Source organism: Cydia fagiglandana, chromosome 11 (genome assembly GCF_963556715.1).
Source record: "Cydia fagiglandana chromosome 11, ilCydFagi1.1, whole genome shotgun sequence".
NCBI lineage: Eukaryota > Metazoa > Arthropoda > Insecta > Lepidoptera > Tortricidae > Cydia > Cydia fagiglandana.
The window spans coordinates 251093-266352 of NC_085942.1; the positions used below are offsets into that span (position 1 = coordinate 251093).

The following is a 15260-nucleotide window of genomic DNA, read 5'->3' on the forward strand; positions in this document are numbered from 1 at the left end:
CCAGGTCATGTGAGATTATCATTCCGTTCTACAACAACACAGAACATGCAGATACTTGTGTCTCTGCAGTCGCAGCGAGCGGTGGTAGGTGACGGAGGCGAGCGCGGCCGCGATCACGGAGCCCACCTCACCGACTTGCACCACCACCGGGACCAGGCCATGTGAGATTATCATTCCGTTCTACAACAACACAGAACATGCAGATACTTGTGTCTCTGCAGTCGCAGCGAGCGGTGGTAGGTGACGGAGGCGAGCGCGGCCGCGATGACGGAGCCCACCTCACCGACTTGCACCACCACCGGGACCAGGCCATGTGAGATTATCATTCCGTTCTACAACAACACAGAACATGCAGATACCTGTGTCTCTGCAGTCGCAGCGAGCGGTGGTAGGTGACGGAGGCGAGCGCGGCCGCGATCACGGAGCCCACCTCACCGACTTGCACCACCACCGGGACCAGGTCATGTGAGATTATCATTCCGTTCTACAACAACACAGAACATGCAGATACTTGTGTCTCTGCAGTCGCAGCGAGCGGTGGTAGGTGACGGAGGCGAGCGCGGCCGCGATCACGGAGCCCACCTCACCGACTTGCACCACCACCGGGACCAGGCCATGTGAGATTATCATTCCGTTCTACAACAACACAGAACATGCAGATACCTGTGTCTCTGCAGTCGCAGCGAGCGGTGGTAGGTGACGGAGGCGAGCGCGGCCGCGATCACGGAGCCCACCTCACCGACTTGCACCACCACCGGGACCAGGCCATGGGAGATTATCATTCCGTTCTACAACAACACAGAACATGCAGATACTTGTGTCTCTGCAGTCGCAGCGAGCGGTGGTAGGTGACGGAGGCGAGCGCGGCCGCGATCACGGAGCCCACCTCACCGACTTGCACCACCACCGGGACCAGGCCATGGGAGATTATCATTCCGTTCTACAACAACACAGAACATGCAGATACCTGTGTCTCTGCAGCCGCAGCGAGCGGTGGTAGGTGACGGAGGCGAGCGCGGCCGCGATCACGGAGCCCACCTCACCGACTTGCACCACCACCGGGACCAGGCCATGGGAGATTATCATTCCGTTCTACAACAACACAGAACATGCAGATACTTGTGTCTCTGCAGTCGCAGCGAGCGGTGGTAGGTGACGGAGGCGAGCGCGGCCGCGATCACGGAGCCCACCTCACCGACTTGCACCACCACCGGGACCAGGCCATGGGAGATTATCATTCCGTTCTACAACAACACAGAACATGCAGATACCTGTGTCTCTGCAGCCGCAGCGAGCGGTGGTAGGTGACGGAGGCGAGCGCGGCCGCGATCACGGAGCCCACCTCACCGACTTGCACCACCACCGGGACCAGGCCATGGGAGATTATCATTCCGTTCTACAACAACACAGAACATGCAGATACCTGTGTCTCTGCAGTCGCAGCGAGCGGTGGTAGGTGACGGAGGCGAGCGCGGCCGCGATCACGGAGCCCACCTCACCGACTTGCACCACCACCGGGACCAGGTCATGTGAGATTATCATTCCGTTCTACAACAACACAGAACATGCAGATACTTGTGTCTCTGCAGTCGCAGCGAGCGGTGGTAGGTGACGGAGGCGAGCGCGGCCGCGATCACGGAGCCCACCTCACCGACTTGCACCACCACCGGGACCAGGCCATGTGAGATTATCATTCCGTTCTACAAAAACACAGAACATGCAGATACCTGTGTCTCTGCAGTCGCAGCGAGCGGTGGTAGGTGACGGAGGCGAGCGCGGCCGCGATCACGGAGCCCACCTCACCGACTTGCACCACCACCGGGACCAGGCCATGGGAGATTATCATTCCGTTCTACAACAACACAGAACATGCAGATACTTGTGTCTCTGCAGTCGCAGCGAGCGGTGGTAGGTGACGGAGGCGAGCGCGGCCGCGATCACGGAGCCCACCTCACCGACTTGCACCACCACCGGGACCAGGCCATGGGAGATTATCATTCCGTTCTACAACAACACAGAACATGCAGATACCTGTGTCTCTGCAGCCGCAGCGAGCGGTGGTAGGTGACGGAGGCGAGCGCGGCCGCGATCACGGAGCCCACCTCACCGACTTGCACCACCACCGGGACCAGGCCATGGGAGATTATCATTCCGTTCTACAACAACACAGAACATGCAGATACTTGTGTCTCTGCAGTCGCAGCGAGCGGTGGTAGGTGACGGAGGCGAGCGCGGCCGCGATCACGGAGCCCACCTCACCGACTTGCACCACCACCGGGACCAGGCCATGGGAGATTATCATTCCGTTCTACAACAACACAGAACATGCAGATACCTGTGTCTCTGCAGCCGCAGCGAGCGGTGGTAGGTGACGGAGGCGAGCGCGGCCGCGATCACGGAGCCCACCTCACCGACTTGCACCACCACCGGGACCAGGCCATGGGAGATTATCATTCCGTTCTACAACAACACAGAACATGCTGATCATTACACGACCACGAATTCGGTTTATAAATTACTTTACAAGAAGTGGAAAAAAATGACCTAATAAGTATACTTGTTATAAGAGATGCGAGAGTGTAAGATGTGTTGTGTCAGTTGTGTGCGAGTAGATAGTAGATACGTGATTTGTTTCAAATGTTTCATTACCTACGTTACGAATAGGTATAATAATATATGACGCCCTTCAAGAGCACACCCTTCAGACATTTTATTTGAACGGTAATAATTATTCTTGGTGAATCTTTGATCGTAATCATAACTTCATAACGGGTATATCCAATGACAAACTTAACAAGTTAATGACCTATAGAGGACAAGGTTATTGTATAGCGATTTATAGGCGTAGGTCCCAATTGTGATCACTAAAACTGGCGTGAGTGACTATAACGCGGCCGCGCGGTAGTACTCTACTGCAGCACTCTACTCTAAGCAGCACTAGCAGCAGCGGGGACGGGAGGGAGTGTCGGCGCGCTGCGGGCGCGACACGGCGGGGGCCGGGGCGCACAACTCCAACATGACTTAGTGCCAGTAGCACCGACCACATTTGACAGACTGATCAACGTCAGCCGGCGCGCCCCGATGCTTTACTATGAAACTTTCCATACATAAAAATTTAGCGAACTCTTTAACGATACGAACGGTTTGGTGCAACCGACCCTTACGGAGGTGAGCTCTATGTAGTTTCATTATAATTAATAAATTAACTTCAAGACAGATTGGTTTTATTTTGGTGGGCGGAATGTTCCATTTTTAAGCACCCGTTTTTCTACAATTATGTTAATGGTGGCGGGGTAGATGGTGGGAGTTGGGTTTCATTGTAATAATCTAGTACCTGATGGGAGGCCTCCTTGTTGGAGAGCAGCTGCGACAGGATCTGGCGCACCGTCTTCTTGTCTCCTTTCTCCTCGTCCTCCTCGCCACCTGCTCGGTACATATAGGTTGTCAAAGGACTGTCTCATTTCAATCATAGACGGAGAGAATCATACTATCTTTGTCTTACACTACTACTAGCACTCAAAATAAAAAAATTATAAAGACCTATAGTTTTCCTGGTTCTTACTGACTAACAAATTGGTTTTACCAACTATATATAATAACATTATTGAATGACGTACGGCGTATGTCGGTGTAAACTTTTTTGCACTGTTTAATGTTGCATTTATAATTATTTATTTTGTGTGATTGTGGCTTACACCATTTGTAATTTATATAATTTAATTAATTAATGCAACTTCTCGAATGCTGCTAGGGAACAAAAATCAAATTATTTTATCAAATATTTAGGCTTGGAGGGCCTGGTCACATTTTCTTTATAATTATATGACATCTATTATAATTTATAATTTCCAAAATCAAATTACAAATAATGTATAAAAAATATTTTTTTAAAAAGGTGTATTTCTGTTAAGGGATATTCCTCAATACTTGCTCCGATTCCGCCATTGGGATTATTATTAATATTAGTCTTACCAGGGTGGTCCTTCTCGTCGCGGGTCTCGCGGGGCCCCTCTGAGAACACATAAGTGGTTCCTTTTTAATATTGCAGTAAGTTTCAGATATTCTTCAATAAGTTATGATATGTTGCCCATCGTCTACAAGACATTTTCAAAATGTTCAAACCGTCGACTTTTAACCTTGCTTATATTGAAATATTGAAATTTTATAACATTTTATATTTGACATTATATTATATTATTTTATTACTACTTTTCACCTGTTATTTAATTGTTTAATTTAATTATTGAAAACTTATTTACTTATTTGCTGACATGTCCCATCTTTTACTTCGTTTAATTAGATTATAAGTATGTAATTAGTTCATAAGTTTTCTAACACAATGTATTATTGTTATAGAAATAAATGAAATGAATGAATGAATGAATCGCAGACTCTTGAAAAGACTGGTCCTGGTGTCAGAATTGACTTGTAAGCGGGGGGCAACAATAAAGAGTAGGTATGGTAGTCACCTGAGTTTTCGCTTTCTCCTGTCGACTCTTCCAAGTCAGATTTCTCTTCCACTGTAAATAATATATTATTATTAAATAATTTTTATGATGAAACTATTAATATATTTCAAAACTGACGTCAAGCAAAAGCTTCGCCTGTGGCAACACCATGCCTATAGTAGTCGACAAGCTCAGAGGAAGAACATAATACCACAGAATAAATAATAGTACTACCGGACAGAAAGGAATCTTCCTACAAAACCGAAGTTTGACAGCGGTTCAGGGTCGAATCATGCTGTCCCTTTGTAATATATGGTATTATCCCTTTCGGCTATTTAGGGTTGTCTGATCTGTGGTCGTGCACGCAAAGGGACGTCAAGTTGTGTCAACCCTAATAATTGCTCGGAGCAATGCTGAGCCGAACGGGGCCGAAGTGAGGAGTTTCGCACCCCTGACAATACATACCCGTGGTGTCGACAGCCTTGGCGGGCTTGGGCGCCGGCGAGGCCCACGTCTCCTGCGCCTCCCGCAACATGCGCTCGCCCGTTATCAGCGCGTCCGACACGCGCCACAGGGAACGGATCACACCTGTATACACACACATTATTTATTATCAAATCATTATACTCTTTCTTAAAACATTCAGGAGTCATTTTCAAGGTTTTCAGGAGTGCCAATACCATGTAGCGATGGTAATTACACTTATTAGCTTTATTTTCTACTGTACTAGGGCTTGTTTCCTATTAGTGCACAAATTAAAAAGCTTGATAACGATCAATATAAAAATCTTTAAGGATTTCGGAAATAGTACAGTGATAACCATTTTGGCGCTTCCGCAATAATAGAAATGAAAATTAATAAAAACGAAATTAAAGGAAGTGGACTATTTGTAACGGCGCGGCGTATAAAATTCCTAACTCAATAACATAGTATATAGTAGCTATCGTTTTGACGTTTGACAATTAGACTGGTTATTACACTAAGTTATTGTCTTTGTAAGGGTTTTTTTTTAAAATAACTTAATAGCATACCTGCCGTGGTGGTGTTCTCCTTGGCGTGTGTGAGCGCGAGCGAGATCTGCTCGGTGTGGTGCTTGAACGCCTGGTAGTCCTGCTCCGCGCCCGCCTCCGCCACCACGCTCAGCGTCTCGTGGCCTGGACACATTCATATACCTGCCGTGGTGGTGTTCTCCTTGGCGTGTGTGAGCGCGAGCGAGATCTGCTCGGTGTGGTGCTTGAACGCCTGGTAGTCCTGCTCCGCGCCCGCCTCCGCCACCACGCTCAGCGTCTCGTGGCCTGGACACATTCATATACCTGCCGTGGTGGTGTTCTCCTTGGCGTGTGTGAGCGCGAGCGAGATCTGCTCGGTGTGGTGCTTGAACGCCTGGTAGTCCTGCTCCGCGCCCGCCTCCGCCACCACGCTCAGCGTCTCGTGGCCTGGACACATTCATAAAACAACATTGTTTGTATTCTGTTTACGTTACATTTATACATCATTAACCCTTTTCCAGGCCGCACCTATCTACAAGGTTTTAAAAAAAAACAAATATATTCCAATTAATCCAGCTTTAATGATTCATTTGAAGACAAGTCACATTTCCCGAAAATCCAATTTAATTTAAACGTGAAAGTGTCTAAGAATGGAGATTGATATTATTTGATATTAGTTGCGCGATGAGCGCGTCGCGCATGGCTCTCGTGTCTCGGGGGGCAGCTCGATCTCGTGCGGAGCTATCTTCATATACCTGCACGACAGGAGATACCTTTGAGCACGAGTTCGTTGAGTTGCGCGATGAGCGCGTCGCGCATGGCTCTCGTGTCGTAGTGTGTGGAGATCACGTCGGGGGGCAGCTCGATCTCGTACGGAGTAATCTTCATATACCTGCAGGACGGGAAATAACATATTTGCGTTAAGAAAAAACTTACATTTCTAGTGAAAATCATAATTTTCATCTTGTGAGGATCTTGTCAGTTAGAGATCATGATTAGAAAAAACAATGTACATTTCCAACCATGAGCATGTAGACCGCCCGATTGTTAGCGGTTTACGTTGCCTATGAACGCCTGCAGTTCCAGGGAAGTCAAATATCCAACGTCCGTTCCCGACCTCTAAAAATGATCTATAGGTGACCTGCAGCAGGCGGCGGCGGTGTGTCGCGCGAACACGTGCGCGTGCGCGTGCAGCGGGTGGCGGCACGCGCGCGCCACCTGCCGCGCCGCGGAGGCGCGCACGCGCAGGTACATGGCCAGAGAGAGACAGAGCGCCGCGCGGGACAGCCGTCTCGCTCGCCCGCTCGCGCCGCACTGCTCGCAGCGCGACCAGAACATCACCTGCAAACGGGTTCCTAATGTAAACATGAGTGAATTCGACATTTTGACAGTTTTTTTTCTTTACTATCCTCAATAGCAAATATGTGTAAGAGATGGTGCTTATAGTTAAACAAAAGAGTACATAAAAATACCAATTTAATGACCTAACTCTCATTTCCGTTTGTTATTGGTCCAGACTTGATTGTTACATAGATTTAAGAGCATGTAAGATGTATTATCTGTGGGCAGTCCTAAATGAAGATATAATAGTACATTATTGTCGAGGCTCGGAAGTAGCTACTTGCAGGCTGAGGATTCGTTTTAAACGGACGACCTTGGGAGTCCGTTTAATTGAATCCGAAGCCAGCAAGTAGCCTTCCAGCCGAGTCATATATAGTGCTTTTCTCAAAAATGGTGCTAGAAATATAAATATCATAGAAATATTTTACAAAAGCAACATTCTTACGTATATATTTTCACAGAACAAAGCCCTTGCCGCCTTTTTATTTTTTTTAATAAAAAAATAGAAGTGTGTTTTTCTGCCGAAAATACGCCAACCTATTTGAGACAGCTAAATAGTCGCGGTACTAATCATCTGTTTGGCTGTTTCATGGGCCTGTGCCTTCTTTTGTTATGGCCATTTCAACTTTTAAAAAGTTTGGATCTCGACAAATAATGGAATTTGTATGCAACATTGCAGTCCTAAAATCGAGACTGCAATGTTTTTAACTTTTTAATTTTTGACTGACCATAAACTCCGCGCTTCGCGACCTATTTTTTAGATGGCAAAGTCGACTTTGCCGTCCATTTTTGAGAAAAGAAAATTTAATTGATTAAATTAGACTCCATACAAAGTTGCCCATGCTAAGGACCATGGGCAGTATTATCCTTCATTGTTAAAAAGCGCGTTTTCGTCATAACATTGTAATGTCCACGGTCGTAGGTACCTGTTTGGTGTGTTCCTCCTTGTGCTTGTCGACGGCGCTGTGCTGGATGATGTTGCAGGTGACCGTGAGGCACGCGTCGCCGTGCACGAACCTGGCACAACAACACACATTAGTTGTGTAACCTGACACAACAACACACATTAGTTGTGTAACCTGACACAACAACACACATTAGTTGTGTAACCTGACACAACAACATACATTAACAATATCTACATTTAATAACTACTCTGGTTCAGCAAGCTAAAGAGGATTTTGGTGGCCACTCTTCCGTAGCCTGATTCTCTTCACGATAGTTGGATTTCCCAAGAATGGTTAAATTTAAACCTAAAATAAACAAAGTCGTGAATATACATCTTACCACACTGCGGAGCATCACTGACCTGCGAACATGTTGGTTGACGGGCACGGAGCACCCTCCGGAGGGACACTTGGAGTCGCTGTTGAAGCAGTACTTGTCCAGGGACGCTCCCAGGGTGATGTCGTTCCGGCCATACATCTCCATTGTATCACTGACCTGCGAACATGTTGGTTGCGGGCACGGAGCACCCTCCGGAGGGGCACTTGGAGTCGCTGTTGAAGCAGTACTTGTCCAGGAACGCTCCCAGGGTGATGTCGTTCCGGCCATACATCTCCATTGTATCACTGACCTGCGAACATGTTGGTTGACGGGCACGGAGCACCCTCCGGAGGGGCACTTGGAGTCGCTGTTGAAGCAGTACTTGTCCAGGAACGCTCCCAGGGTGATGTCGTTCCGCCCGTACATCTCCATTGTATCACTGACCTGCGAACATGTTGGTTGACGGGCACGGAGCACCCTCCGGAGGGGCACTTGGAGTCGCTGTTGAAGCAGTACTTGTCCAGGAACGCTCCCAGGGTGATGTCGTTCCGGCCATACATCTCCATTGTATCACTGACCTGCGAACATGTTGGTTGACGGGCACGGAGCACCCTCCGGAGGGACACTTGGAGTCGCTGTTGAAGCAGTACTTGTCCAGGGACGCTCCCAGGGTGATGTCGTTCCGGCCATACATCTCCATTGTATCACTGACCTGCGAACATGTTGGTTGACGGGCACGGAGCACCCTCCGGAGGGGCACTTGGAGTCGCTGTTGAAGCAGTACTTGTCCAGGAACGCTCCCAGGGTGATGTCGTTCCGCCCGTACATCTCCATTGTCACTATCCTGCACCAAAATGCAATAAATTAGTAGATATAATTTGTTCTGGCTTTGTTCACATACATGGTTGTGATAGTGCGTAACCTTAGCATAACTAGTACCTGTTAGTTTAGTATTATGTCCCTACTATTGTTCCTATAATTGGCTTCCTGTATCCTACTACAATTTCTATGTTAGTGTCATAGCTGTTGGGGATCCAAATGAAAAAAAAAGTACAATTGGGTAGGTAAAGTTTTTTGAAGATAGGCAAATTATATTTTTTCCCGATAGTATTCATTATAGCGGTCACGGAAATGCAGCTCTTTTATTTTTATATTATTTTATTGATTAAATATAATTTTTTAAATGATCGATATGACGTTTGTGAGGTGAAATGGCAGATTCGAGTAATTAATTCCTTTGCGCGTAGTAAATGGGACGAGATAGAAAAAAAATCGAAGTCAACTGTCAGTGTCATTCTTGGAAAATAGCTTGCAAATAATTGGAAAATAATGGTCGGATGAAACATTTGTGTTTTCTTGTAATTGGATGTCGGTGTGATTTCTAGAATAAGTATTTTTAACGTCCCTAGCACGCTCAACACGGATATTTTGATAATGATAACGATTGCTTTCGACTACTTGGCACTGCTTCTTGGAGAACATTTTCATTAACGCCTTCACCACGACTCTTGGACTGCTACACGAGTCATTTTGGATCTCAGTATCAACACAATAGATGGAGACGATCCCGGAAACGTTCGAATGGAAATAGAATATTACAGAGATGAACTCAAAGTGCGTCGTACCGTCTACAAGACAGTACAGACGTTACTTTCCAAATTCAGCGTATTTGAGCACACCAAAGTCTTTAACAGCGATTCGGTGCCAAGCTTTGAAGATATATTGGCCAAAATGGTAACTTATACGTTTGTGAGGACTATATAAACGTGATTGTTGTATTATACATACATAATGATTAAGATTGTAATAGTCTTATAACTAGGTCGTTATTGGCTATTATATATGGGCTCGGCAAGGTGTTCACAATATCTGAACACGCACGCCCTGATAATAGAGGCGTGTTCAGATATTTATGAGCACCCTAGCTGCACCAATATATCTGATGGCGACTGTACTTTAGAAAACTTATAATATAAATCCAAAATAATATAATATAAATCCAGTAAATTTCGTTTCGTTTTATTTTATAAATCCACAAATTATTATCCTTAAGCATTAACATTACAACAGTATATAGAATCACGCTGTGTGGCGTGCCCTTGAAGAGAGTTGAGAGGTTCAAATATGGTCAATATGGATAAGTATGTCTGTAGGGTAAATGTGCTTCACGTTGGGGCCTCTTTACATATTGATTAGTGTTGATTGCGGGTTTAATACATTTGCCACTATACACAAGCAGCAAGTGTATCAACTCGCAAAAATACTACATTTTTGCTTCCATTGAGGTATACATAGTAAGCACTATTCTCAAATTATGTGAGGAAATAAAACAAATTCAATTTAGTAAAGCGTATTTAATAGGGGTAAAGTGACGCGAATACAATTAAAAAAACAACGCATATTCTTAGTTTATATTAAATGTAGATGGCTTTTTAGTTTTCACTTGGTCACAGAAATACGCTAAAAACCACTTTCAGAGTAGGTGTTTCTTGCGTTTTGGCTGTCCTTCTTGTGTCCTTCCACAGCATGAGCATGTCGTAAGTCCTGTTGTATTTGTCCCTGGACTTAGCAGGAAGCTAGTTATTCATTATTAAGTTTCTGCTTTCAAATGAGGCGGTGTGCCGTCTATTCCAGGTCGTTTTTGTCACTTGAACTCATTTTGTTTATTACGAGTATTAAAATAACAAGCGGTAACTTATTGAGTATTGCACAACGAATAAACTTTGCCGCCTTTTATTTGCATATTTTTTTAAATTATATTACCTTACGGTACGCGCATGCGTCAATCCGCGCGCACCGCGCAGCGCCCTTTCGCGGTGCTAAAGCGGTATCCAGACGGGACTGATCAAATCGGTCGATTTGATCAGAAATGAAATTGGCGTCAATCTCCAATTTTACATTTATGGTGATATTAGAGCCATTTAAATTGAAAAAATGCCCCATAACGAAAATACTAGCCTCACAAATTGGTGTTCTTGTGTCCGCACCTCATTTTATCGGTCATTATCGGCGGTTGAATTCGGCGAGCCAAATTGGCGTTTGCGTCCGTACGTCCCGATTCGATCGGGCAATTTAATCAGATTGACGAAAAATTGACTAATCTGGATACGCCTTAAGCAACATCGAGTTCACGATAATTTGACATATAATAATAATAGATTTTTAGCATAAGTTGCATTTCATAAAACTTAACCCAAATCATTTGTACATTTTCAAGTCAAAGATAAAGACATGTTGGTTTTAAAATTTTAATAAGTATAGACCATAACATTGTCATGATCTTGTAACATTGTTAAAATAAGAGAGTCTCCCATTTTCATTTTATTGCATTTTTTTATAAAATGTCTTTAGATTATCGGGATATCTTGGTCCTAATTCGATTGCTCTTTTTTATGGAAATAATTATATCCTTCAGATTCACAGGATGCTCGAGGCTTAGCCGAATAACACTGCAAGGAAGTATTTCATGGCTCAATGGTTCTAATTAGCCATCAGTATAATACCGCCAATGAATGTTTACATCCACCTGAAAATAAGAACAACATTCATAAAATGAGGATAACCACACAAAACTAACAGATGGTTGAAATTGTTAGAAAAAATTAGACCGATTTCTTGTTTACGAACTTAACAGCTCATGGCAATTTAATAATAAAAATCAAAACACAAGTGAAGAAAGTTTTATGTACCTATGTATTTCACGGATACGTACTCCTGTACGGCCATTGCTCCTCTAATTCAACGGCATTGTGCTTATCACTGTTATGATAATAATTTCAAATTTGTAGAATCTGCTCGCAATCTCGTATGAACTCGCTTATTTTTCTTGCAAAACTCTGTCCAAGGGTCAGCGTAGGGGCCGTCGTGTAGGGGTGGGGACGAAAACGTTGTCCAATAATTTTACTATGCAGTGCCAAGTTATCGAAAGTAAATTCAATCTTTGTCCAAATACGCGCAGATGTCGTGGGGAATCAGAAGTCCGTGGGTCGTGCTGAGGTCGTCGAAAATCTCAATACAAAATACAAATACAAAATACAAATAATTTATTGAGAAAAGTATAGTACAATGATTATTCTTAAAGACTAAGAATTTACATAGAGACACGTCAATGATAACATTAATAGCAATTCGCAAGGTAACATGAGGCTTGTCCGTTATTTTTCGGGAATGAGAGCTAAGTGACACTGACAGTTGACATCGTTTTTTTTTTCTATCTCGTCCCATTTACTACGTGCAAAGGAATTACTCGGATCTGCCATTCCATCTCACAAACGTCATATCGATCATTTAAAAAATTATATTTAATCAATAAAATGAAATAAAAATAAAAGAGCTGCATTTCCGTGATCGCTATAATAAATACTATCGGAAAAAAATATAATTTGCCTATCTTCAAAAAACTTTACCTACCCAATTATGATACAAGTCTTCTTCTTCTTCGTGTTATCTCGGCATTTTACCACGGTTCATACCCATGAACCGTGGTAAAATGGCTTCCGCCCGGGATCCGTTTGACAACTAATCGCAAGAATTGACGTAGGCACTAGTTTTTACGAAAGCGACTGCCATCTGATCTTCCAACCCGGAGAGGAAATTATTAGGCCTTATTGGGAATTTGTTTTTTTCACGACGTTTTTCTCTACCGAAAAGTAGTTGGTAAATATCAAATGATATTTCGTACATAAGGGCTGATTTAGACGATGCGAGAATTCGCATGCGAGTTTCATTACATTGCGGGTTTCGATCGGTCGGTCGAATTGGACATAACCAACAGTCCGCAATGTAACTAAAATCGCGTGCGAGTTCGCGCGCCGTCTAAATCAGCTCTCAGTTCCGAAAAACTCATCGGTACGAGCCGGGGTTTTGAACCCGCGACCATCAGCGCTATTAATATTACGATACATGTGCGAAAAATGTTTGAAAAGGGCACTCGGTGCGAATAAGGTAGGTATAATAGTTGTGCAGGGACCAGACCAGGGGTTGACGCAGAAGTCGGGCACGTTGGCGGACTTGGAGCTGTAGCTGTAGAGCAGCACGCTGACCTGCTGGTGGTGCGCAGGGCTCAGCGGGTCGCGCGCCTCCCCCTCCGCCTCCCCCTCCCCCGCGACCGCGGGCTCCGGGGCGGCGGCGCCGGCCGGGGCGGCCTGTTTCACCACCGACGGCTGGTACATGGGGCACTCCGCTGAAACAATACTACATTATAACATAATACATGGAAACAATTCCTTCATAAATTAGAAACGCGCATGTGACACCAACAATATAGCAAAATCCATAACCTACGAAAACCACTTAGCGTTGCTTGTCAGTCTCCATAGGCTACGGTGTCCAAAATCGAGAAGAAGTGTCTAAAAATTGAATTTAGCGCGGAGCAAGTACCAGGGCCTCATGAGTCACGAAAAGGTGTCGTTGACCAACGCGCCGCCGGGCGCGGGGCGCGGGGCGCGGCGGCCGAGGTGCGTACAAGTATGAAGGTATCGCGGCTGCTCGAGTATTTTAGTTGTATACTTTTGGTTTGATTACATATATTTGGTTCTACTAATTTAAATTATTATTTTTGTTGACTCGTAAAAAAAATATTGTATACAGTAGTGATATAAATGATATAATCAAGCTGTTCAATCTCATACCTGACTTAGGCAACTCAAGAAACTTCGTTGCCTAAACAAGTTACTCGACTGAAATAGTTATTTACGATACAAGTGCGGAAAAGAGGAAATTCGAAACGAGTGGCGATAAATTAAAACACGACCGAAGGAAGTGTTTTAAATCGATACGAGTTGCGAATTATCTATTCGCACGTGTATCGTACAACGTTTTACAGTACATATGGCCCTGTAAACTTTTGACATCGCACGAAAAGTGCTATTTTACGTACTAGTGCAGAAAAATAGGACCATATGTACTGTAAAGCTTTTTATTATATCACGATTGTATAAAATACTATCTAAATAATTAGTGTCTATATCTAAATAATTGTTTCTATTTGACATATGTCAAAATTTATGCATTTTATATACATTTTATGTCGAAACAGGAGGCAGTAAAGAGCTATAGGAATATTAAGAAACTTTTTGGCACGTGGGAATCTATAAAAGAAATCTGTAGAATTGGGAACAATTCCATACTGCGCTTTCGAGTGATCTTTGTGTAAGTATATTACATACGTAGGGCAAGAAAGTGAGGAATTTCTCATCACAAGTATGTGATCTGAGGCTTTCTTATTTCCTGGCAGAGGTGTGTACATTATTCTATTGGACGAAGTCGACAAGCGGCAATTTCGTTTAGAATAGCGGGCCGAAAGTTGACGCTTCCTGGCCGGAGGGCAGAAATATGTACTTACGAGTGTGTTTGTCGCTGAGCTGACAGCCGGTGGCGCGGTAGTGCGCGAGCGACGCCTTCAGCGCCGGGTCCTCCGCCGTCGCTGTGATCGGCTGGCTCACGAACGGGTGCCGCTCCTAAATATACAAACATAGACTTAACACACAGAACAACCAATAGTATTAGGTACATATAGTTCACTTTCTAACAAAATGTGTCTATTTACGACAGATGCGATTGCAAGGTGGCGCAAGAGCGAGCAGGCGTCCGTTCCGCAGCGGTGCGCGGCAACTACTACTGCTAGACACCAAAATTGGTGTGGGCCGCATATAATTGTTAGTGACGCGATGAAATCGCGGAGTGAGCCACGCCTAGTTAAGAACAGGAAACAAGGTATTTTATAGGAGGCAATATTCCAGGTCTCTCTCGACGGGTAGTCACCTTGAGGTCCATGACGCTGTGTCTGGGGCGGCTGGGGCGGCGCGGCGCGGCGGGGCGGGGACGCCGGCGCGGGGGCGGCGCGGCGCGCGGCAGGTAGCGCCGCAGCGGGCAGCGCCGCCCCGCCTCCGTGTCCAGGTAGGGGGGAGGGATGATCACGTTGGGCGACATCGACAACACCGTGTCGTCCGTCGACCATCTGGGGGAAATTCAGACGTAAGAAAATCAGCTCCCGATCACAATTCATTACTTAATAAACCGATACTTATAGTTTGTCAAAGCACTGTCTCATTTTAATCATAGGCAGAAAGAATCATAAAAGTATATTTTCACCTCAACAGCTCGAACAAGGGTACTTTGCTTCTTAAAAACAGTGAGCAAAATGCGATTTTGCTCACTGAGTCATTTTGTCTCACGCAGTGAGCAAAATCGCATTTTGCTCACTTAGTGAGACAGT

At 44.9% G+C, this 15260-nt stretch overlaps 1 protein-coding gene across 1 annotated transcript in view; it reads right to left on the minus strand.

Moving 5' to 3' along the window:
• Positions 1-15260, minus strand: part of LOC134668770 (putative 1-phosphatidylinositol 3-phosphate 5-kinase) — a 71453-nt gene that overhangs the window by 22420 nt on the left and 33773 nt on the right. Inside the window, exons 15-27 of the mRNA XM_063526228.1 lie at positions 14807-15002; positions 14388-14502; positions 13019-13226; positions 8757-8888; positions 7705-7795; positions 6579-6778; positions 6211-6329; positions 5762-5884; positions 4914-5036; positions 4470-4520; positions 3973-4032; positions 3335-3426; positions 2336-2460 (exon numbers count right to left, since the gene is read on the minus strand). Of these exons, the coding sequence (XP_063382298.1) occupies positions 2336-2460; positions 3335-3426; positions 3973-4032; positions 4470-4520; positions 4914-5036; positions 5762-5884; positions 6211-6329; positions 6579-6778; positions 7705-7795; positions 8757-8888; positions 13019-13226; positions 14388-14502; positions 14807-15002 (1635 nt within the window). The remainder of the gene's footprint in view (positions 1-2335; positions 2461-3334; positions 3427-3972; positions 4033-4469; positions 4521-4913; positions 5037-5761; positions 5885-6210; positions 6330-6578; positions 6779-7704; positions 7796-8756; positions 8889-13018; positions 13227-14387; positions 14503-14806; positions 15003-15260) is intronic.